Below are 25,412 nucleotides of genomic sequence, written 5' to 3' on the forward strand. Positions count from 1 at the left end.
GGTCCTGAATTTGGTGGTTTTCTTGGCAGAACTATTTTCTCTGTAGGATGTATTTTGGGGGCTGCTTGGAGTGCATTAGGTAGAGACCTGCCAGGAATGGGGTTAATCCCAGGAGCAGAAGTCAATGGACAGCAGAAGTCTCTCCTCAGAGCTTCCAGCAGTGGCAGGGAGATCAGCCAGGTTCTATGTTGACAGAAGGCTTTTCCCTGTCATTCTGCAGAGTGTGTCCCGTATTAGCCAAGCTCTAAACAGCATTAATAGGTGCCAAACATGTTTTCTGCAGCTCTGTGAGAAAGATGTCGAGTGGCTATTTATCACTCTCACTCACTGGCCCAATCAGACCCACATTACCTGTACAGAAAATTGACTGGGGGAGGATAATTCTTTACAGCTTTTCATGGTTAATCTTTTATCACCAGACTTAGTCTTTATGTCTGTTTATGGTTCTTCCGCTCATGACAGTAGGAACATGTGGGACCCCAGGAAGTAGCAGAACTCTGGAAATATTTTGAGAGGTGCTACTGTAGTGAATGTGAGAACCTTAAATGCAGGGTAATTTATTGAATGATTTATAGGAAGTCTTGGTCTTTAACTGTAATTATAATCTTCACTGAGTCCAGATCGAACTAGTAGTGAACTCCAATCCAAACTATTTTTCAGTGATGGGACAGATCGAGCATGGATTTCGAGAAAATTCATGTGAGCACATCACAGCTAACATAATTTTGAAAGTACGTGATATGAACTTCTTGCTACTGTTTCCGTTAAGGCAATGAATGATTGGGTGAAAGCGCATTTATATGCAGCACCTGGCTGTTTTCATTCTGGTCAGCACTCAGGCTGTGTAAGCTCTAATGCTTGGCCCATCTCTTATATGTAAAGATAGTTTTAATGGGTAAGATAACCTTTACATTGATTAATCTTCTTGTGCTCTTTGTTTTTTGACCTCCCTGATTGTATCACTTGCCTTAATAAAAGGTTTATTTCTCCTGAATTTCTACAATTTCTCTTGAAAACCTTCTAGTTCTAGTGACCTATGATGGACTAAGAATCTGATTAAGAACATTAAGTAAAGAGAAATAAAAAGGTTTTGTTAGGGAAGAATAAAAAGGAAGGCATCTTTGAATAAAGCCTTCTTTAATAGTTTTTAGAACTCCATTCTAATACAAGTGCTCAAGGACATAATTGGCAATATATTTAACAGCAAGTACAGTCTCTTCACAGGTTGGCTTTATCTGAGATTCAGGGAGAAGAAAACCATATCTACCAGTGTCCCGGAGCTCAAAAGTGAAAGAGTATTTGATGCCTTGATCGTAAGCCCAGTCGTCGGAGCCCCCTGCAGCAGGGTCTGTCGGTAAAGAAATGAAACAAAGATTAACTGGGAAAGAGTGGCTATGCACTGAGATGTGAAATCCTTTGGAGTCAAGTCAGGTAACAGAAATGCAGGAAGGACAGATAAAAAGAAATATTCAGTGATTTGATTGATTTATCCTGCTCATGGAAAAGCTTCTGGGATTTTAGACTATTTATGAGCTTCATTCCAGCTGATGTGTGCAAGCAAGTGTAAACAAGCTAAACTCTTCCTCCTTGTCACTGTTGTGAGGAGACCACAGGAGAAATGTCTGATGAACAGGAGAATGGCATGGTTGCATGGGAGTGTTTCGTAAGGTTTGGTATCAGAAGCAAATAGCCTCTCACTGGGTGGCTTTTTGAAGTTCATACAGATGGGAAAGAGCTGCAGATCTGGGATATCAGCTCCATCTTTTTCTTCTGGAGGAATAATACTCTCCCTTTCCAGTAGTTTGGTACAATAGACTATTTAGGAAGAGGAACAAGAATCACTAGAAAACTGCATTTTATAGTCTTAATAACACTTAATATAGATTGCTAGTATATTTAGGCCAGTACTTACAGATTGTTTCAGCTCCTGGACCGTACGTATATTTGGTTTTGTACAAACTGGCCAGCTCTTTGGATGCAGCACTAGCAATGGAATTCTGTAGGAAAAGAAAAATTATAAATGCAGATTTTCAGAAGCTTTCTGAGTGTATCTAAAGCAAACACGTTATTAAATAAACTGAAAAGCCATGGTGAAAAAGTTTTTATTTGAAAACTGTTGTTCACCGCTCAGTGTGACTAGTTGTCAGTAGCTGACAAGGCACAGCTTGTCCTGTTGTTGTGGAAAGAGCTTATCAGTAAAGAAATTGTTCTCTAGGCTTTAATGGAGTGTGGTCCAGGCTGTGTGTTTATTGCTCTAGTGCTGTGCAGCTGCTGTACAGTCCAGTAGAGTTTGTACAGGTAAGGGGACAATAGGTAACAGCATTTTCTAGACTTAGAAGAAACTTCTGCAAGGTTAAAACTAAATAAGGAACCTTATTTAGAGATAAGAGAATCTTAAAGAATAGTCATAACTTGGTACAATAAATTGTGAACATACAATAACCTTTCTTTTCCTTCTGTTCATGCCACTATAAATGCAGAGTAGAGTCGGCTTAGTCAGGGAAGTTGAACAGCGACACAAGTGGAAGCAGATTAAAGTCTTATAAATATTAACAACCAGAAAAGGCAAAGGCATAAATTACCCTGGAACCATATGTAGTCTCATTAATTTCAATTCATTTCCTGTGCTCAGAGGGGCTCATTCAACTCCCACTGATTTCAGTGAGGGTTGGATCAGGCCCATCAATAGTACTATGAAGCTTTGTGTGTTTGCATTAAGAAAATGACAGACTTTTCTTTGGAATGTGTGGCTTTTCCAATTTTTCATTATACAGCATGTTGGTAATAAAACATGAAAACTATTACTAACAGATGATAAATATGAACGATTTTTGAAAGCAGATGTTCAGTATAAGAATAAGCAATGGGTTACCATATCTTTATAGCATACAGCTGAATGGCTTAATATTCCAGGAATTTCCTCAAGCCCTTTCCTTCTCTGTAGGTTATACTCTGGCTTACTTCCCAGTGGAAGATAAATTGTAAAATGTTCTCTGTTCATCCTTATGCTTCAAGTGTTCCTGTGAATTACTCAAAAAGGCATATTTGACAATGTGTTTAGAAAATCTAAATTAACTGAAAGAACTTTCTCGGCTTCTACAAAGTAGCATCAAAATGTGTTTTTGTAGAATTGCAAGTGTTTCCCCATTTCCAAACATTTGGTTTTGAAAATTCTAGAATTATGGGAGTTTGCTGTAGGAATTTGTGGTTATTTAGCACATGAAGTATATTTAAACAAGGCAGACCAAAGTGTGCTTGAAGCTTGTCCTTCCACCTGTAACACTGGCTGTACCTGAATGTGAGGTTTGGTTTCTGGCCTCTCAATTGCACAAACACAAGCAATTGTAGGAAGAATGTTGGTGCTCTGCATTTCACAATCTTGAATTCAGAGGAATTGGAGTAGCTGAGCTCTCTCCAGAGTTGGTTGTTGTTGTTGTTGTTGTTGTTTGGTTGTTTTTTTTAAATCCCTCCACAAGTTGAATTTTCTAAAATCCATAATAATTTTTAACACATGTTCAGGGAACTGTAGAGGTTGGAGACTCCTATCTGCTAGTGATACCATGTTTTCTTCAGCCATCTGTTGTTGGTAATATACACATTTAATCAGCAGCTGAGATTGGGTCAAATCTTCTCTCAAAAGCAAATGAATTTTTAAAGTAAATTGATTCTTCCTCTTTTCAAATATATGGAAAGTGGAAATAAAATTTTGAAAGACAGTCTGATACTACCTACAGACCTGCTGGTAATTACTATTTGTTATCTCTCTAGTAAACCGCATGACAGGGACAACAGAACAGCAGAGCTGCTCTTTGGGGCTGTTGCACCCAGGGCATTCCTTTCACTCAGCAGCCAAATGATGGCCTTAAATCATATCAAAACAGACACCAGAAAAAGTATGTCAGGAAACTTTTTACCTGAGGGATTTTTTCATTATTGGCCAGGAAGTTGTAAAAAGAGAGATTTATAAAAAGAGCAGTTGAGATTTCCAGCTGTTAAGAGCTTAGAATCCTGAAAAACAACCTCTTCAAGCTTTCGAGGTTGGAGATGGAGATGGTATTTTAAGTTACCCTCTCTAAATGAAAAACGTAACTGAGCATTTATGACTTCATCATGAAATGAAGCTTTATCCAAAGTTTTGATATATTCCTTTTTTCCTTTAAGTGAATCTACCATTTGCTTTGCTAATAGATTTACAGTCAAAAACCTAAAGGTAGAAAAATAAATTTCAACTATATAGGAAGAATGCCACCTCTTAATAATAATAATAATAATAAAAATTAACAAACAACAGCAGGAATAATAAATATAAAGTAAATACTTGTGAGTATAAATACAAAATATGAGAAAAATGTGTTGTTTTTTTTTTTTTTTCCAAAATAGCTCAATTACTCAAAGCAATCCATAAAAACGAAATAGCCTGAAGATTTATGCAGGGGTATATAAATAAAGCCCAATGTTTTCCAAAAGGTTGAAAAGTGGTTTGGGTTTTCAAGCCTAAAAATTATTTAGAATACACCTGTAGGGAGAAACACTGTTTTCTTTTTTACCTCTGAGGATACTCTTTGCTGTTCAGTGATTTTCTACATCTCTTGGCACAGTGGGCTTAACTGAATTGTTGTGGTTTGTTTGGGGTTTTATATCATTAAGAATCCCTCTCTTGCAAGGAACATTATGCTGAGAATTATAGTAGCAGAGAAACAAGTGGTGCCCTGAAGTCCAAGATATAACTCCTGAGTAATACCTTGTAACTGGGAGCAGAAATGGCTTTTCAGCTTCTGACTCACAGCTGAGCTTGCAGAGCTGATCATTTCAGCAGAAGGCGTTATTCCCTCATCACCCATCTGTGTTTACACAGCAATTACTAATATTTTGCTTGGTCTTGTGTACAGAGTGCGTGGGCCAGTGAGACTGCAGAGTTATGTTCTTAGTTGCCATTATCTTAGCTAATGAACAACCTTTAAATGTATTTTTACAGTTATTAGCTTTTAATGAAAGGTATGGTACTGGCCTCTCTTTCTTGCAACATCTGGAGTTTTGAACTAACAAGATAAATTATTAGGCTAAGCATCTTCTGTGTGTTAATAGGTAATTTTTATGGGAGCATCACCCTCACTTTGTTCTTGTATCATCAGTCTGGATTTGCCAGCAAACTGTGGCCATTTAGAAACACTCCAGGGATGCTGATTATGCAACTGCTATGTGGACGACTCCTTTTGCCCTCACTATCTGACAGTGGTCTGGAGAAGCCTTTTCACTGCTTTACTGGGCCTCTTGCTCTCTTCCCTCACTGGATTGCAAATTGATTTTCCTGAAGTGGAAAACTGTATTTCACTTCGCCTTGATCTTGTGTGCTTTACTTGTTAAGTAAAGTGACCCTCAACTTCCTTTGTAATGAAAGTCTGAAAATGTGGTATTTGCAAAGTGAGCTTTAGCCACGTGAATCTAAACTTCTGAGGCTTCTTGTTTTGCCAGTGAAAACAGACTCCCCCCTCAAGAGTCCACTATGATGTATAATTTAGTTCACTGTTCTGTTTTTGCTCCTGGTTAAGCATTTGCTCCAAGAGCCTAGGGAATCCAGCCAGCGAGGACTTCAGTAGGATTAAACTTTTTATTTTACAAACCTGTTTCTCTGTGACAGTTTCTCAGAGTGTTTAAGAAATCAGTCCCTGGTGAGAGGGTTTCCAGTGTGATCGAGTTAAGGTGCATGTGCCCTACATACATTATTGGAGACTCTTGTCTGTCAGCCAGATTCACACATGGACTTCACCTGGAAAAGGCTGCTACTAGAAAACTCCTTTTCACAATTGTAAAACTACCAGTACAGAACAGTTCTATTGTGGCAAACTCGATAGAGGAGCTGTGAAGCCAATTTCAAATATTGCTTTGCCGCCCATTTTCCTATTTCTTTGCTTCCCAGTTTACTTTAACAACATTTATGTGTAACAATCACAGTAATACAATCTGTGCATGAACGCAGATACAAAAGCAGCAGAGGTTGCTACTCCTCGTTGGCATGTCTGAGTCTCTTAGGTGGTAGGATTTTTGCTATTCAAAAATTCTTACCCACAGGTCTTCATATATCTTAACCATATTCAGGACTTCACAACCAGGCATTAGGTTAAATAGTCTGACTGATATTTGCAATGTCATGCAATATGTTTGAAATTCACTCTTGCAGGCTGCACAGACTAGGCATATCTTCACTTTCTAGTACGTCCTATTTTAAGCACTTAAGAGGAAATTAGATGCTAGACCAACCCAATATGGAAGGTGAAGTTCGGTGAGTTGAAACAGCAACCAATGGGGTCAGTGTGCATTCAGGTAATAAAAACTGAAATTATCTTGGGTTGTAAGTGAATGTAATATTCTGCAGCCTGTGAAACAACACACATACATTAATCCAACAGTGAGTATGAGCTGGCTGCACACATGTATCTGGTTTGTTAAACTGAGTTTGTTAAACTGAGAGATGGAATTGAACCCAAAAAGGAAGGGAGGGCATGATGCACGTTCCTCTGCTCTCTCAAACCATAGTTCAGAGCCAATTCAAACACAAATTGATAAAGCTAGATTTGTCAGAAAATGAGGAGAGCACAGGGTGACCGAAGCTAAGGCCAGAACATGAACTGATTAAAAAATATGGCTAAACTGTTTATGAGAAGTGTGATTAAATACGGAGTTCTTTATTGCAAGAGGACAAAAATGTGAATAGCAAAATAAAGATGAAAATAATCTTTTTGGGGTGTGGAGAGGTACTGCTTTTGCCAAGCATGTTTTTTAATTGTGAAATGCTAATGCTTCTCTTTTCTCTAGGAGAGGGATTGAAGTGTTCAGGGTAATACTCCAGGGTATGGTGAAGAATGAGCCAAGAGGATTATGAAGCAGACAAAATGTGATTCACCAAAAGGAGGACATATTTCTTTCAGGGTGTCATCACAAGAATCTTGTGTAACTTCTGAGAAATTCCTGACCTAGATTTTTCCTGTCTTGGGTGTTTTTATTTTTGTTGTTAAAGTACTGTTTGGATAACAGTGAAAGTTTTGTGCAACCAGGGTTGAGGGGATAAAAAAACTCCCTGAATAAAGGGAGGAAAGTTTTGGGAAAATCCTTGTGAGCTGTGGGATTGAGAACCTCAGAGATCCTCTTGCATCTAAGGAGAAGAGTAGGGAGTCATGGGAAGGAAGGGGCATACATGACTTTCATCACATTTTGCACCCCAGGCCTGGCATGGTTGAAGGGTAGTTCTAATACTGGGCTCTCAGTAAGTTGTAGTAACTCCGAGGTATTGTGATTTGCTGTAGCAATGCAGTGGAGCACAAAGGGGTTCTCTGAGTGCCCTGTTCTGTTCTACCTGAGAAATCAAAACAGTTTTAAGCCTTCTGGGGGCTTCTTGAGGCTGTGAACAGAAAACGTCCTTTGAGCCCTAAGGACATGCTGTTCAGTACCCCTGCAGGAAAGGAAGGTACAGGCATTCTCTGCATCTTTCTCTTCTTCAGACTTAGTGTCATCAATCTCAAATTACTCAGTTTTTGCACCCTTCTGTATCTCAGGCACTGGAATGCAGCATAAACCCCTTGGTATTATGCTACCTTTAATTAAATACAATGGAACAAAATGTTGTTAATGATAAGCAGACATGTGAGGTTTTGATTAGACACATGTCCAGTTGATCACTGAAAGAGATAAGAACTTGCAATGATATTTCCTTTAATTTATTAGATCTATCAGAGTAAAAATAACATCTAAGATAAGATAATGGCACTATAAATTTTGCTTCTTCATTTACAAAATGATTTATGATTATTTTATTTGCCCAAACAATATCTATTAAAAGTTAAGATTCTCATTCTTCATCATTTCTCTAAATTCTAAATCTAAACAGGACTTCTAGACATGAAACACAGCAATTTACATATAAAATAATACCTCTTTTTGGAGCTGTCTCACCTTAAGCAAGTACAATTCTTGACTGAAAATTTTAAATTTTCTTTAGTCACAGCTTAAATGAATGTGTCTTAGTTATTTGAACTAACCTGTAAAGCTGCACTTTTGAACCTGACCCAGAGCCTGTGGAAGTCAGCTTTTCTGTTTAATTCACCGACGCTGGAGTGCATAAGGCCCTTTCTGTTTAATTATCCCAACTACAGGCCATGCTGATTGGGTGATACTCTGATCTCATTCTCCAAAAGGACTTTCGGCAAGAAGTCTTCCCTTCTTAAAATCGGATACTGCACAAGTTAAACACCTCTAGGATCCTGCTGTCTTTCTGTTGGGATCACCAGTAGGGGAAATAATTTCCCTTAATTAAGATGTGAAAAACACTCATAAGGTCACCTTGTCATAGGGGGGAGATTTGTGGTTGCTTTGTAGTGGAAAATAATGGAGCTCCCTCTGGGATCAATGTGACCAATTTAAAATGTAGGATAAAGGGATGTTGGAAAGACTAATATACAAAGCGAAATCAAATGCTTGAAGAGGAATATATGACCTGCATTCCTGAGCTATTTATTTTTTATGCTCTATGATAATAGCAGAATTATCTTCTATGGCAGAAAAGGGGAGTTTTAAATCATAAAAATTATAGCACTTCGGTATGGGGGATTCATTAAATGTTACTGTGTATTAGACTAGAACACTGTAAAATACAGTTTTAATTTAATAAAAGAATGCTAAAACCTAGCAAAAAACACAGGTTCTTTCTTATTGGTAAGGATTTTTTTAGTAATGAGCTTTCAGTGTAAACTTTTTCCATTTAATACTGTGAGAAATGCACTGTATTTTTAGTTATTTTTTATCACATTTGCTCTTGATTCAACAATTGGGATGTCACACAAGTTTTTAACAAATGGGAACTTTGTGATCTTGACAACAAAGCAGGGTTTAGTTCTGTTTTATTACTTGAGACTAAACTGCAATGTGTGAAATATGAAGCTTTTGTAAAAACTGAAGACAAGAAATTGCTATAGTTTCCTGGAATAAATCCGATTACAAAATTCCTGGAATATAAAATAAGAAAACAAAATCTTCATTTTCTCTTTTAGGCTGTAAAAAATCTAACAAGAAACCTCACTCTTGGCCCCAGTTTTTATTTGTGCTTCAGAACCGAGGCATCTATTTGGGAGCAGTCATAAATCTGTCAAACCTGCACAGCAAAGCAACATACAGTGTTGTTGCCTTGGACTTTTGGCATCATCCCGGAAAGAGGGGGAATCAAAACGTGTTTGTTTTGTCTTGCTGTGTTGTTTTCCCTGCCAACAGCTTCTAATTGCTAATATGCCAGAGAAGTGAAGTAATTCAATTATTCATGAATGTTTATTCTTGGCCTATAAAATGTTTACAGCTTTTATACACATTTGATAGTTCTAACCCCTCTATCTGTTTTTGAGGATAAAGAAAATATATATTCCAGACTTTTGTTATCTTACTTAAATGGCATTTGGGTGTGGCCTTTCTCTAGGATCAATTAAAGAGGCATTGCCCTTTAAAAAAACTGCATTCATCCTCTCCTCTTCCAAATAAAAGGTGTGTCTAAATCCAGGCCTCTTGAAAAAGGCCTCAGAACTGAAACATTTTACCTGTTTTGTATCTAACTGTTTTCAATTATATTTTTGACAACATCTGCCTCATTGTCCTGAACCTGTACCAACAGTTTAAGCATTTTACTTCAGTGAGAGCTCAGGTTCAGCAGGAAGACAGAGATCCTTGCCTGCTGTTGATGGTAACAGTTGTTCCATTTCGTAGTTATTACAATCTATCAAGCTGTTACCTTGGCTTACAGGGCATAATGTTTCTATGTCATATATTAAACTTACATACACAGCAAACCCTGGAGTCAGGAAGAAGCAGAGCTGCACAGCAGAGTGGATTTCTGTATAGCGTGACTGGAAGACAAAACTGACCTTGTGGAAAATTCATTGTGTATGTGGGAATTAAATAAGGCCCTTAAATTTATCCTGTGCCATCATGGTTTCCCTTATTCTTGCTGAGAAAGGCTAAAACATTTTCAAAAACTGGCAGTACAGATTCTTTCCAGATATTAAAGAAACTGCGTGAAGTTAAATGGACCTCAAATAGCGAGTGGTGATTTTTACTTATTCTTTTCATTAAGTCAGAATGACAAAGAGACTTACCAGTTCCTGGTAATCCGATGGCAGTGTGTAAGTATATGAATAAGGAAACAGTAGCAGCTGGGAATAGGAGTGAATCGTCAAATATGCCTTGATTGTAGAAAGATGTTCACGAATAAAATCAGCCAAAGCCTTGGTCTCCTTTTCAGACTCAGGTGCAGAGCCACAGTAAGTGGCAGAACAAGGATTTTTTGAGGCCCCGGTAGCTGAGAAGAAAGGTGACTTTAATGAGTATTTAATGAACAAGTTGCTTGTTAGAAGAGTCATGTTACACCACTTTAGTAGATAAGCCTTGGAAATCCATCTAACACACGTGTCATATCAGAGGAGGGAATATTTCATGGGATAGTTAAGACACTGGAAAACATGTCATATCATTGAATAAATATTCCCTGTGGAGTGTACGTAGTTGGAAGAGCATGAGTATTGATGTAAAGCCCTGTGCTATGGAAGTGATTTGGGATATTGATTTGCTTCAGTACTTGACAGTCCTCTCCTTGCGTATCGCCTCCATTTCTAAGGCACTTTCAAGAAACAGACAAGTGGAAACCAGTCAGAAGAGACCCCTCTCCATGAAAGAAAGCTCTTCTGGTTTCTGTTCTGAACTCATAGCAATGTGTGCATGTGTGTGTGTGTACATGTATGTATGTGTATACATGTGTGTAAGTATGTATGTGTGTCCATGCATGTGTGTGTGTAGGTATGTTTATAGAAGAAACCATACTGATGATGCTAGTAGCCAAAGTCTGTTTTTTTCTGCCCAAAACTGCTCCAAAAATTGAACACAAGCTACTCCACAATGCTACACTGGTGGTCTTCACACAAGCTGGAGCTGGACCAACCATCGGGTAGGGGAAACCCATAATTAAATATATTGGCTGTTGCACTTCAGTATGAACTCTTGCAGCTCTTGTTAGAAGATACTTACTGCACCAGCCAGCATTAAAATTCCTGTTGGGATCTGTACCATAGCAATTGCTGTTGGCATTTTTAGAGCGAGTCTTTCTCCACATGCGGTCCTGAAATAGGATAATAGATGAAAACTAAGAGTAAGTTCTAACAGTTGATTTTCCAGCAACACTGAAAAAGAAAAAAAGAACGTACTTACATTCGTCCAAGTGTAAACGTAGCCATCAATGTTAACAACAGGCAAAACATAGAAGTCCAACTTGTCCAGAAGTGTGGTCATGACAGTGTCTTTTCCATAGGTCTCAATAACCTACTTGGAGAAAAGTAGAAAAAGCTGATGATGTCTTCATAAATCTGTATCTCCTGTTTATATATAAAGGCCTGGATCTGGATCAGGAATTAATAAATGTAGGCAAAGTCATCCAGGTCACTCCAGCATGTGAGATGGCACCTCTGTGTTACTACATGTACTCAGAGGATTTACACCTACTCAAAACAAACTGTTGTTAGAAAGTCATCTCATACTGGTAGATAAATTATACGGTGAAGCAATTTTGAATTTGAACAGGATAATAAATCACTGGAAAGAGATTTCCATCTACTAGCTTCTTGATTACAGATAAAGCAAAGTTCCTGTCAATATATTATCCCTACATCCTGTCACCTTAAAGGTTTGAGTTGAATTTATGTCAGAAGGAAAAATCATTATTACTATTTTTTATATCTGTTGTGCAGAGAAATTTCATCAACAATCAGAACTACAGAGAATATTTCCAAATAACATCCTAAGACACTTCCAGTCATAATACCATGGATGCATATGTTCATAGGGAGGCAGATTTTTCTTTGGACTTTTCCAAACACATACACTGAATACCAAACACAAGAACTCCTGCCATAAAACCTGTATATCCTGATTGTTCATGGTCTGGCACTCTGTGTGCTTGTTCATAGATTCATTGATGGTGCATACAGTCATCATGGAAATTTGCTCTAAGTGTGTTCTGTTTACACAGACATGAAGGACGACACAGGAAGCTATTCAGTGGAGAAAGGCATTTTTTGTCCTGTAACTAGCAAGTGGGAGGGTGGGATGTAGAATCTAGAAAAGTAGTTTCAGATCACTTGAAATTGCTTTTCCTGTGTTTTATTTTATGCTTTTTTTGGTTTGTTTTGTTGTTTGGGTGGGGGGTTTTTGAGACACGTATAGCAATCCACCTTGCTCATGTTTTTCTCTTTGTTTTTTAAATCTTTTATGTCTAGAAGCAATCCCAAGTGAACCACTGCTGATGCTCAGGGCTTTTAAAGCACTTCTGCCCATCCACGCTTGGGCCCACTGAGCACAGCTGCTGCTGGTGTCAGGTACACCCATGAATTAAGTGACCAGACAGTGAAAATGACAGCTGCAGTGACGTGAATTGCTGAGAGAGAAATGGTAGCCATACTGTCTGCAGCCTTATTAGGCTCTAATGAAATCACATTCCCATTGTCTCCACTGAAATGTCACTTTCAATTTCCACTGCTCCCTACACAAACCGCATGCCTGTCTGATAACACTGAGATTGTACTGGCCACCAATGCCTCTGCCAGCATGGCTCACTCACGTAGTTTGGCTTTCCTTCACTTGGGTTTTAAATTCCAGCTGTTGGTTCTGGTTTGTGTTTGCATGTTTGTTTGCTTTAATCTTCAAGCAGAAATTCTTTCAAAATTTGAGATTCAATCAGTAAGTTGTCCTGCTAAATTGATTGATCTCCCCCAGCTGAGGCGTAATATACCTCTTCTCTGTGAAGACGAGTGTGTAGTATATAACTCACACCTGCTTTATATTGGTGGTGAGGACCTGAAGTATCTAGTGTCCCAGACTGAAGTGAAGATAATTTTACCTGTGCAGCACTTTCCTGAGTATGGTTTCATATTTTAGAAACCATTCTGCACAGCTTGAAGTGGCAGCTCAAAGGGATGTATATGCATTTCCCTCTTCCTGGAGTTTAGGGAGCTTTGTATACACTCTTCTTCCTCTCTTGGGTACATTTCCTCAGTGCACCCTGTGGTGAGCTGAGGGTAGGTTTCCACCCTCTCTCCTTACTGAGTAAAGCTGGCTGTGAGGAGTACAGCACCAGATACTGTAGGAAGTCAGCTGTTCTGAAGTGCCTTCAGATGCCCTCTGATGTGCCTCTGAATTTCCTTATTTCTTTCATGACTGTGTACACAACGTGAGTATTTTTATAGTGTTAGTAGACTTGTTTGCTTTTCTCTCACCTTTCCCTGGCTATAGATGCAAAAAATAATTTACAAACTGTGTGAATAACCCTTGTAGTAGTTAGTACCTCTTACATGTTTCAGGTTGTCTGAAAGACTGAAAGACTGCTGAAAGATTACAGATTCAAGCACTAAGTGGGTTTATACACCTTAACCGTCTGAGGTCAGAGAAGGGATGTGCACACAGGTATTTGGAGGTAAAAAGGCAATCTGCAGTGGCCTCAGCTCTTGCTGCTCACATTAGATTATCTTAAACATAGTTGCATTTTGTAAAATATTTTTTCATCATTATGCTTACTGACCTCTTTCACAAACCACTGGCAGAAAGCAGGGCTGATCCACTCTCTTGCATGAAAACCACAATCCATAAAGATGGCTTTCTTATTTGGACCACTTTTTCCCATCTAGGAAAAAAAACAAACCAAAACAAAAAAAACCTGAACCTTGAGCAAAATAAGTTGTATGCAGAACAAGTCAGTCAGCTTGCTGCTTCCAGCTGTAGCTGACCATGATATTCAAGCTAAAACAATACTCTTAATAATTTCATTTTTATTAATGTAGATAACCTTCCCCCAGATTGTTTGATTATTCTGCACTGTTGATTTATTTCCTGTAGTGTTTCTAAAAGTTGATCTTATCTGTTTGAATGATATGTTATTGTAAATGCTTATGAATTTTTGGGCAGGCACTCTTTATCCTTTCACCTTTATTTAAGTAACTGTCTTACTAATTCATAAATGTTACGAAAAAAATTGTGATTTAACCCCAACTGACTAATAAGCACCACTCAGAGAAAACTTGTGGACTGAGATAAGAACAGTTTAATAATGGAAATAATAGTAATAGTAGTAGTAGTAGTAGTAGTAGTAATAATATCATAGCCATATGATCTGTCTCTTGGGTCATTTGGGGTCACCTGTCCTAGTTGTGTCCCCTGCCAGATCTTGTGCACCCCCAACCCCTTCACTGTTGAGGTGGTGTGAGAGGCAGAAAAGGCCTTGGCTCTGTGTAATCACTGCTCAAACTAAACATCTCTGAACTATCAATGCTGTTTCCGAATCAGCAGAAATCCGAAACAGCCCCGTACTAGCTACTGAGAAGAAAGATAACTCTACCCCAGTTAAAACCAACTGAAAATTATGTATAATGAAGATACAAACAAATGTGTTTCCTATTGCTAGAGACTGATATTTCTAGATCCTTTTAGAGTAAATGGTTTTACAAACAATAGATGGAGAGAACATAAAGGTAGATGACCATTCAAATAGCTCTCAGGAGTGTGATTGAATTTATAAGCCTGAACTTCTAATAATTTATTATGTGCCTTAAAAAAAAAATCATAGTAGTAGTAAACAAAATATATTAGATTTTCTGCAAAATATCTAGTATTATGTTAGCATCATCAGTGTTTTAATAGACATCATAAACTTGCACAGGTTAGTAAGGGAAAAGTCTGGCATGAAGAAATCAAAGCACTTACTTTGAGAAGGTACATTGGCCGTCCTTCATATGTTTCCCCAATTACACTACGAGAGACAAGGTCTGGGTTCTGAGCAGCAATATTAGCAGTCCAAGCAGCTATCTGTGCAATAAGGAGGTTAAATTTATTGAGTGTCTGTTCCTTAAGTCCAGACTAATTAATTTACAGACTTTAAGCTACGACAGTCCTTCTGAGCACCTAATGTGGCCTAATACTTAACAGAGTTTGTAGATTTCCTAGGACCCACTGCAAAGATGGGAAAAGTGACATGGCCAGGATTATACATCAGGAAAAATGAGCATGGCTGTAAAAAAATTGGAGGAAGCAGGGGAGAACTTATGGTGTGAGATGAAGGCCTAGAATTGGGGCAGGGAATGGAATCAAGTTGTTTGGCAGAGGGGATGGGAGAAGTAGCAAAAAGGAAAGAAGAAATTAGTCATGAAGCATCTCAGCCTGGTCATTGGATTTCTGCCAGAGGCTCCTTGCAGCACTAGGAGCAGAAACAGAGGAAATAAGTGTAGGAGGATGGGTTACACAAACTAGCTCAGTAATGAGCAATAAAGGAGAAGAGGAAGGAGAGTTTGGAGGCATTATCATGCCAACAGATGGACCAGAAGAGGAAAAGGGAAGAAGGCAGGAAGCACGTGAAAGCCACTTTGACTACAGAGGCCAAGGTACCAAGCTGACAATGAGATAAAATTCTAGACTGTACCGTGTCCCAGTTGTTGTACTTTTCATAGCTGTGGCCGGCAGCGCGAGCTTGGCTGTCAAACTGGGTGTCCAGCGCAGCCTGCAGGTTGTCAATCAGAACTCTGCAATAAGGCACCATGAAAAGTGTAAAGAGAAACATACTGTAATCTAGCAGGAAAGTAAGACATTTAAAGGTGTTCCTGGAATTAAGGCCATGTGAATTGTGAAGTGAAAGGTGAGCAGGTTGAAAGTAAGATATATTAGGTTCAAGTTTCAACCTACTTCCTGCCTCAACCTTGCCACCAGAATGATCAGGGAGCGATGGGCTTCTCCCAGTTAACACCTACCTGCTTACTCCCATACTAGCAAACCTCCAGGGTGGCAACAGTTTGGTTTAAGAAAAATGGCAATGCTAAGATAGAGTTTGTCTAGAAAATGAGCTCTGGGCTGGTCTCATGTTGCCAGATGCCTCTGCCTCAATAGGAAAAGGGCTCTCTCTTGAACTTTTGGTATTGGAGGAGAGTTAGACTGCAGCAATGTTTCAATCCCATGCAGAAACCCATGTTTTGCTTGATGAAATTCTCTATCAAACCTAGCTTCCAAAGTTTAGATGTGGTTTGACTTCTCTATTGCAGGGGCATTGTCCATCCTCTAAACTACTTTATTGAGTGTGAGGTGGGCTACTAAAGTTGAACACACCATGGCAAGAAAACCCCAGCATCGTGTCTGGATTGTTTGGATCTGCATCTGTTCACCTTTCCCTGGGGCTGACACAAAGGCACAGCTCATCACTGAGCATACTCTTGAGAACCTTTTGCTTATATTTAAACCTTGGCCATCAAAAAACGAAGTCCTCTTGTTTTTCCAGTGCCTGTCTTAACACATTTACGAATCTTACTCATACAGGATATGTCCCTGCTGATTTGTGACTTGGATAGAAGAACAGGAGGCCAGTTTGTGAGGCATCACCAGCCTTCAGAACAAACAGTGCAAATGACTACATTGACATGTCACGGCCCTGCAGCTGCGTTTCAAAAGAATTATAACATCTTGGGTTGTCACAAGGACAACCCACTCAAGTTTGTCAGGGTTGGCTTCCAGACCCTTGTGGCCTTTGTTGCAATCAAAAGATTTGTGCATGGACCTGAGGGAGTTCATTAATATTATAGGAAAGCTAACACATGTAGAGTAACTCCTCCATAGCTACAGAGGAAATTCCACAAAAATTTGATTTCTGTGCTGGATGTGCACTGTGGCATTATTGAAAATGATTTTTTCCAGAGTGGTTTTAGATTCTGTTCTCGCAGCAGCATCCAAATTAGTCATGATTAACATGAGGCCAGTAAATTTAGGATGGTTTACCTTCGGATTTAGCAGATCATAATAGTTATGTTTCATGAGAACTGTGTGGTGTCCTATGAAGGAGCAACAACAATGGGGCTGAGAGACAAAAACTCTCAGCCAAATGAAATAATAAAAATTTGATCAAATAATACTGACTTTCACTGTTTGAGTACACGATGCTGACAGGTTACCCTTTAGACATCAAAAAAGTCTGTTAATGAGGCTGGGCAGAGCCAATTTGCAATGCTCAGGTGGAGTGAAAGGAGAAATGAAGACAAACAACCCCACTCCACTCCATCTGAAAGTCAATTTCTCTTCCTCAGTTAACGCTTACATAGTCACTGGGAAAGCAGGGCCAGGCAACTGCTTATTCTCCTTATTCTTCCGTTAGTGCTGCTCACTACAATGTTTCTGTTCTCACTGATGTGTAATGTGCCAGTTTGTTCTGTTCCCTCCACTTATGCTGCAGTTGTATTTGATCAGCTCAGGGCCTTTTTTACTTCTAAGTAAAGATACAACTAAATGCTCTCTTTGGAGAGATCCTTGCTGTGGGTCTTCTGTGGGACTTGAGAAAGCCCAAGACTGTCCTGGGAATCTGTTCTCCCCACTTGCTTGGCCTTTCACCTGGCAACTGTCTTCTGCTTGTCCCCTTTTGGGTCTTTTTGGCCCTCTGCGTGTTGTTCTGCAACTTAGAGAACTCACTGGGGAGCTGCTCATGGTGGCCCTCGGGGCTCACCATTTTCTGGCTTCAGTGCCCTGTTAGTATCATTCAAATTCATCTGGTGTGCTTTCTGGCTCTTTCTAGACTTTTGCTGAATTTTGTCTTTAGTGGGAAATCTTTCTTGTCCTCTCCACACTGTACTGCAATGAGCTTTCACCTCAGGGAAATTTCTGGTAGCGCATCTTTGCTTCCTGTATCTTGCCTCTGTCAACATTTCACCTCACCCCTTCAACACAGAGTGGTTACAGTCCATTTGAGCTGTCTTAGGAAAGCTGAACTCAGTAGAGTCACCCACAGGAGGGACGAAGTTCGTGACAGGAAAATCAACTGACCAAGATGAAAAGCTCAAACACATTCTCCCCAGTGTTTAGTTCTCTTCCATTCAAAATACAGTAGTTAGAACAAACTTACTGATACTCCACTCCACTTTCCTTCAAAAGTTCTTCAACCTCAAAAGAATTCTCAGCTCCAAGTCGGAAATCAACTTGCATTTTTGGCCTTACCAGAGTGACAGAGTCTGGCTGCCAAAAGTCAACCTGAAAGAAGGGCAAATGAGTACATAAGCAAATAAATATGTACATGTGGCTGTGATTTTTAGGTTGGTGTATGTGTGATGGTGATGTCGATTGTGATTAAAAGATTGAATTTCATTCCTATTCTGTTACACTGATCAGACCTTGCTTGCCAGAAGTATCAACCTAAATTTTAACTGGAAATGTAAAAGAAATTGGGGCTGGTTAGTCATGAATTATGTGTCATCAAGTAAGGTGATTGTTCCAGAATACAGAATTACATCAGTCCTGACCGATTGCTTTGTATAACAGTGGTATTTCATGGATCTTTGCTTAAAAGAAAAAGAAAACAAACAATCCCTTTATTCTACACACTTTAAAGCAAGCATGGTATGTATTAATTTTCTTAATATTGGCAGCACCATTCCAATATCTTGTTCTTCTTCAGAATACTGTTCCAACGTGCTATACTATCCTGTTGATGATAGTTCTCCACATCTGTACTTCATTAAAAATACCATCCTTTCATCCTACAGATAATGGTGTCTTTTTCACCAACAGCTATTTTACAACATCAAAGCTGAAGAGAAATATTGAAAACACATTTTCTCTCTTTATAGTTTTTCATCATTTCACTGTGTCATCATATATCTACATCAAGGTCAGTGAGAAACATGCAACTTGGAGATAAAGGAAGCTTTCAAGGAAAGCCAGAGGAGGAAAAATGACTTGAGAGACTAGATGCCAAGGAAAACTTCGATTTGTTGGGAGTATGAATTTCTATCCTCTTTACATGAGCAAAATGTTTTGCTTGTAATGGTAAAAGTTCTGAAAGTTGGAATTTCCATGATTTATCTAATACATTCTTGAAAGCACCCCACACTGAATACAAAATTTAAGATTTATTTATTATATTGATAAGTTCTGATGGGCACTTTGATATTCAGACTGGGTTAACCAGACTTTCTAGGAAGGTATTGAAATGTATTTGTAAAGCTTTAGTTTTATCATCTTGTCCTATTCCTTCTGAAGAAACACTCAGCTGACTTGAACTGAATTAAGATTGGGTCTTTAATTCAGTAATATGAATTTTTAAAAAAAGATGAATGTTAGTTGAACAAAAGGAGAAATGTTTCTTTCAACTACAATATAACCACTTCCCCAGCTTCTTTACCTGCATGATGCTGGCAAGGGAGTTGAGGATTTCCACCTGCTCATCATTCTGTGGAATCACACGAAACACCTTCTGTCTGGAAAAGGAGAAAAAGATTGGATTTGAAACAGGTAAGTCAATTGAAAGGCTTTTGCTCATGCAAAAAACCCCATGCAAATATAAAACTTGATGTCTGTTCTTACCCATCAAAGGAAAGATCCTGCAGATGAGCAGAAACAGATGCAGCACCTATGAGAACCAAGAGCGCCCACATTTTTTTAAAGAAAAAGTAAATGTGTTTTCAGTTCTTTCAGGCTGCTTTTATAACCTGTTTTGTCCTGCCTTTTATCAATTATACACCAGAACAGCACACTGATCAACTGATAGATTATTCCCTTGGCCTTGTTTTATTTGCATACTATTTATAGTGTGTGTATTACTCTACACCTGTGAAAACAGCTGAAAGTCTCATGGGGGCCTGGCTAAAGAATCTTGCAATTTGAACTGGATAAACTCTTGATACGAGAAAGTGAATTTAATTTACGTTCTTATTTTCTGGTTTATGTGAGATTTGTCTAATTTTTTAGAATACTTTTGTTGCTGAATTAAAACCTTTATAATTTTTTTTGTTACTTTATGTAATGGTAGATGTTCATCAGGTGCTGTTGGAGCATGTCTGGTCTTAATGACAATGTCCCTCTTCCTGAATTATATGGGCTGACTTTGACAAAGGAAGAGGAAACAAACTTCTGCACATTCTCTAATTTAATCACGTGTGGATCAGAGGTAGGTATAAGTTAAGCAATCCTGTGGGCATTACATGTAGGCTAAGAATATCAAATGAAAGGTAAGTCATAAAAAAGCATTTTTAGTTTTACCTACAATGTTTTTTACCTACACTGAGAAACAATAGAGTGTTTGCATCACTGCACTTGCATCTATTTAGTTTTCATTAATTAATTTCAATAATTTCATTAATTACTTGGCATTAAATGTAACATTGATTGTCTGTTGATGCTGCATCTTGATGTGAGTGATGTTTTCGACAGGGAGCCTCTAAATGAATCAGTGTATAAATAAATAAAGAATGGAATTTATGAGCTCAGTTCTGTCTTCAGTTATGCCTAAGTGACCAGACAAATTAAAGTGGTTCAGACACAGATAATTTCTACTAATATGCTTATCAGATAATATGTGGAAATTTATTAGAAATTAATATATATTCATTTCAGATTAAAAAAATGTAGTTACAGTTTCAAAGTGCAGAAATTTGAATTGTCAATGAACACTTTAAGAATTAATGTGGCATCAGACTCTGTACCTAATTATTTATGAGGTTCTCTAGAATCAACTCAGTGAAGCAGCCTTAGATACAGAATAGCTAGAAATATATTTTTAAATCAATGTATCAAAAAGGCAGCAGTTCATGCTGAACAGTATGACTGATGATGAACATTTTCTTATAAGGAGACTCGAAAACTATGCTTAGCCTACTTATAGGGAACTATCTTTGTCAAATCATAGTGGTTTGAACTTAGTTTGCAATTAATGACCTGATTTGTAGCATTGAAGACTCTTGCCCAGCAATAATCTGACTTAGAGTCAAGTCTCCTAAGAAGGATGACATCAGGAGCTATTCTGACCAAGTGCCAAAACAATACTGCAAAATCTTCAGAAGTTTCAATTTAATGATGAGGAGATCTGCATTACCAGATGAAGTGGTCTGATCCCTTGAAGACGAGTGCTAAGACCATAATGTGGAGATGATCAAGCCCAGATCTTGCAATGAATAAAGGATCACAAGAAGTAATCAAACAAATTGCAGATGTCATTCCCTGTTGAGAAGCATTTTGGAAATAGAAGATTGCCAGATCTCAGTGCTTGAGTTTACTTTTAAGAAATTATTTGCTTTTCGTGTAGTTGGAGATGATTGTTGTTTTGTTTGTTTGTTTTATGTTTGTTTATTTTTCTCCACAATCACTGATGCAGCATCAACTACTGAGCTGGCAAGCATTACTGAATACTAGAATTTGTAATGATGGTCTTTGCTGTTTCCATCCCGGACTAGGTCAGAAAAAAACAATGATCTGGAATCCTACTTAAGTGATTTATTTTGCATCTCAGGATCGATGGTGACTTGTCAGATTAGTTCGTAAACTAGGTCTAAATTGTCTTGTCTTTGTATAATATAAATGTTTAATACTTGTATGATAAAGGGGCAGCATAAGGATAAATAAAATAGCAAATTAAATTTGCGTAAGCCATCTGTTCTTTTTAGCATCTGATTACAAGCCAACAGCACATCAGTTGGCCATGGCTGAGTAAATCTTGGCCTTATCACAGAGAGCAGACCTTGGATTACCTATATCTTTGAAAAGGTTCAGAAGGAAAAATCAATTTTTGTTTAATCAAGAAAGTAACAAAAGCAGCTGAGTCCCAAAAGGAGAATGTGTGGTAATTTCCTTTAGGACGTATTTTGTCTTAGGGTAAGCAAAACAAAAACCCAGTGTCAGCTATGGCAATTTTTTTGCAGTTTGCTTTTTAGATGATTAAAAATACAGTCTCCTATGATGTTGTCACTGACAAAGAGCATTCCCTATTAATAATTGGCTATATTCCAGCTGAAATTCACTTCTGTAGTAATTTCTTATTTCAATTTTTGGAATGGAAATACTCTGGTACTCCACTTTGAAAAGCTTATGAAGGCTAACCAGAGAGTGATAAAAGGAAAAAATGTACATCAGTGTTAGCATTTCAGAAGCATCCTTTATCCTAAGAAGTCTTTCATCCCATTTGTTATCAAACTGAGTCCAAAAGTCCAAGGATAAATAATGTCTTTCTAGGAGTTTCAGTAGATGCAGATTTCCTGAATCATATAGTTTGTTGATCTACATTTTAAAAAGTCCACAATCTTGCAGTCACAGAATATTGTCAGTTCTTATAATCCCTGATTGACAAATTTATATTCTTAATATTATTTGATATATATTATGTTCCAAAAGATCAACAATGCCTAAATCCTAACATGGACTGCAGTCCAGGCACATGTGTTTGATATATGGGGATCCTCTTATGATCATTTATTTCTTAAGGTAATATACGCTAACCTTAGTTTTGAAGACTAATACTATTGAATATATTCTGAAGAACTTTGAGAGTACTTTGAAGAGGCCAGGACAAGCAGAATCTGCTATCCAGCATGTGCTCCAAGCTTTCTTGGTACTTTCTCTTGATTTATATATTATTAATATTGCGTCTTTTAATTCATCAAAGGCTTTTTCAACTGTAGGGCCCTGGGACATGCTCATATCCTACTGTTTTGGTAACTGTGTGTGGGTATCTTCTTTTTTTTATTATTTTTTCACACTTGCAGATGCTACTTAACATGTAAGCAGGTAACAGATAAGGAGAGAAAAAAATGGAAGTAATGAGATCTAGGATATGGAGCAGAAAAAAAGGCAGCTCTCATGACTTTGGGATGTGTTTGTACCACTGCTATTGACTCATCAGGTGAGAAACAGCAAAAGCTGTAACTGTTCTTTTGTAGAGCCAGTGGGTTCTTGCCAATGTATCTCCTGTGACATAGATACCATATTTTTACCATTGACCTATAGTAGTCAGATTAAGACTGTAGTATTGCAGCTTCATTATACAATCTTATTTAGGATTTCAAAAGTATTTTATTACCGTAGCTAGAAGCTGAATATATCATATACATTCAAATTCTTATTTGTTTGAAAAAAGTGTGAAATATACTAATATAGAAGAGGGGGAAAAAGTATTTGCAGTTCCAGAATTCCCAGAAACCAAGAATCAAGAATCTGTTTAGTGCCAAACAGACAAAAGATATTTAATGAAACAGTGAGAAGGACTGACCTCACACCCACTGGTTATGGAAATCTTCTGCTTAATTAGCTTTTCCTTAGGCTGAGCTTTCTATCATGTACAAGACTGGCTGGTTCTCATACTCAGGCCTATTCCATGGCCTCTGTAAGGTTGGCAGAGTCATGGCAGGACTCAGCCACAGCTCAAAGATACACAAAAGCATAAGGTCCTTTCCCTTACAATTTTTAAGGTGCTGAGATCAGCATGTGGGAGATTATGACTACAGCAAAAAAAGTCATAATCTAAAAAAGTACATAAGTAACTGGACACTCAGTGCTCTGATTAATAGAAGCCAGTTGAAACTTTCAACTCACATATTTGTGCAGTATCTGTCTGATGGGTCTAGGAGTTTCTCTTCTGGTGTGGATCAACACATCGTTAACACTTATATAATATCTCCAACAATGCCAGAACCAGATGCTGGTGAGATGGTGCTAGAATTATTCTGTAACAAGATACAGGAGTATCTGCCCACTGCTGAGGCCTCTTCAGGGTTTCTAATTTGGATGGTTAGCATGTTGTCTTTCTCAGTATTCCCCTAGTTTCCATTCTGGGCTCTGCAGGGGCTGAAGGTAAATCAGGCTGTCAGTGTGCTCTCATCCACTTCCAGTTTTAACAGAAGGATTTAGATTGACAGATGAATCTCCATTTCATCCCACTAAATATGATCCAGATAGTGATGCTATATTGGTGTTAACAGAGCACAGCAGGATCACCACCAGTGGGAGTGAAGACAGATGACAGATTATGGGAGAGTCCAAGACACTTTAAAAAAAACATCAACAAGGAAGGTTCAAGGAAGAGAGTGGATTGAGCAGCTTGATTCCACCCTTAGGCCAAACTGAAATTCATTTTAAAGATTGCTGGATAATTTACTGTTCTGTTTGGCTTTTTATATGTGATGGCCTTCATGGGTGATATAAATCATGAACATTCTTGCCCTGTATGGCTTGTTTTTCATCTGCAGACTTGATGAACTCTGAGCTTAGGGCTTGGATAGTTGCCTTCAACTCTGAACGATTTTAAAATCCAATGCCCTTTGCTGAGAGATAGGTTGTATCAACAGCAGTTACACCTGGACAAAGGTCAGGGAGTCCTACCATTTCAGAAAACCAAGACCATTTAGAAACTAATAAAGTTTCTCTAATAAAGTTTACATCTAAGTACCCCAAATTCATAAGCTGTAGAAGATGGATAAGCTCCCCTGTAACCAAATAAAACTTTGGCTATTTCTCTGGCTTCTTCTGTAACAAAACATATACACTAAAAGATCATTAAAATTAGTTCTTTTCTTATTTTCTAAAGGAGTTTGGAATTAGATGTCATATTTCATATTGCAAAAATGAAACAAACAAACAAACAACACAACACAACAAACCAAAAGAAGCACGTAAAAAAATACCAAACAAAAAAAATTCGAATAGATTCTGCACTTCAGTTTGTTCATGTAACAATATATTCCTTTTCAAATGACTCAGGGTTCTTAATTGATTAGAAGTATTCATAAAACCCTTCCCAAAGCAATTAATTGAGCTAATAATCTATACTTGGACAACCTTATTAAAACATGCTAATTGCAAAAACTGTTGTGAGAGCTCGCTCATTACAAGAGTATGAGGTAGCAAATTAAGCTGAATGAATTAATCTTGGCACTCTTTGTTCCTCTATGAACGTGTAAGTAAACAAAGCTCAGACTGAGCAGGGAACCTGTCTGATTTAAGCAAGTATATTAGCTATTTGTGAGACATCACAGGGAAAATATTAACAACAAATCAAATTCATGCTACTGAGGTGTGAGGAGCCAAATCTGACTGAGGTAGGGATTTTTGCCCAGGTGATAAGTTCCTTTTATGATAGGAGTTCAACTACAAAAGATGAAATTGGACTTTTCTAGAAATTATTAATTTGCTGTTCTCCAGTAAACAGTAGGCTTCCTGAAACAAAGGAAAACATACAGAGTGCAAACAATTTCATCTTGTAGCCATAGTCAAATCTCACTTTCATAAATTAATCTGAAAATTAATTCCATTGGAAAAATCTCTGTTAAACTTGTATGCAAAAGACTTCAATGAAGGAAAAACAAGCAAGCTGCAGAACATAAACAACATCGTTCTTGGGAAATATTTTTGTCTGTACACATGGAAATGTTTAGGCATCGCAGATAAGATACCTGCTTTAAATTCAGTGTCCAGATTCTTCCATATTACAGCCAGGCAAATCTGGATATTTAAATTAAATAGTTTTGCTTTTTTTGCTTGGTAAAACATGATCAAAAAAAAAGTACTCTTTTTACATGCTTAATTGGAAACAGTTTGTAAGTCTGGGTTGTAAT

At 38.0% G+C, this 25,412-nt stretch overlaps 2 protein-coding genes across 6 annotated transcripts in view; one reads left to right on the top strand and one right to left on the bottom strand.

Moving 5' to 3' along the window:
- The window catches only part of NCBP2 (nuclear cap binding protein subunit 2), a 208,717-nt gene that overhangs the window by 14,698 nt on the left and 168,607 nt on the right, over nt 1–25,412 (top strand). The window contains exons 4-7 of one of the 5 annotated variants that reach the window (XR_007627964.1): nt 18,663–18,812; nt 19,208–19,326; nt 19,844–19,981; nt 22,569–22,705. The exons of 3 other annotated variants lie outside the window; for them this stretch is intronic. The gene's annotated coding sequence lies outside the window, so the exon portion shown is untranslated. Of the gene's footprint in view, nt 1–18,662; nt 19,327–19,843; nt 19,982–22,568; nt 22,706–25,412 lie in introns of all 5 variants that reach the window. One more of the 5 variants, XR_007627965.1, reaches the window with a different exon arrangement.
- On the bottom strand, nt 1,160–19,469 carry CPB1 (carboxypeptidase B1). The gene is made up of 11 exons (XM_050308593.1): nt 19,399–19,469; nt 19,217–19,292; nt 17,942–18,066; nt 15,488–15,587; nt 14,776–14,877; nt 13,598–13,699; nt 11,236–11,346; nt 11,056–11,146; nt 10,131–10,333; nt 1,913–1,997; nt 1,160–1,348 (listed from the first exon to the last, which is right to left on the bottom strand). The coding sequence occupies exons 1-11, from the start codon at nt 19,467–19,469 to the stop codon at nt 1,161–1,163; spliced, it is 1,254 nt and encodes a 417-aa protein (XP_050164550.1). The 3' UTR covers nt 1,160.

The sequence above is a fragment of the Myiozetetes cayanensis genome, unplaced genomic scaffold, assembly GCF_022539395.1.
Source record: "Myiozetetes cayanensis isolate MyiCay16 unplaced genomic scaffold, myiCay2020 scf13, whole genome shotgun sequence".
In the NCBI taxonomy this organism is placed as follows: Eukaryota; Metazoa; Chordata; class Aves; order Passeriformes; family Tyrannidae; genus Myiozetetes; species Myiozetetes cayanensis.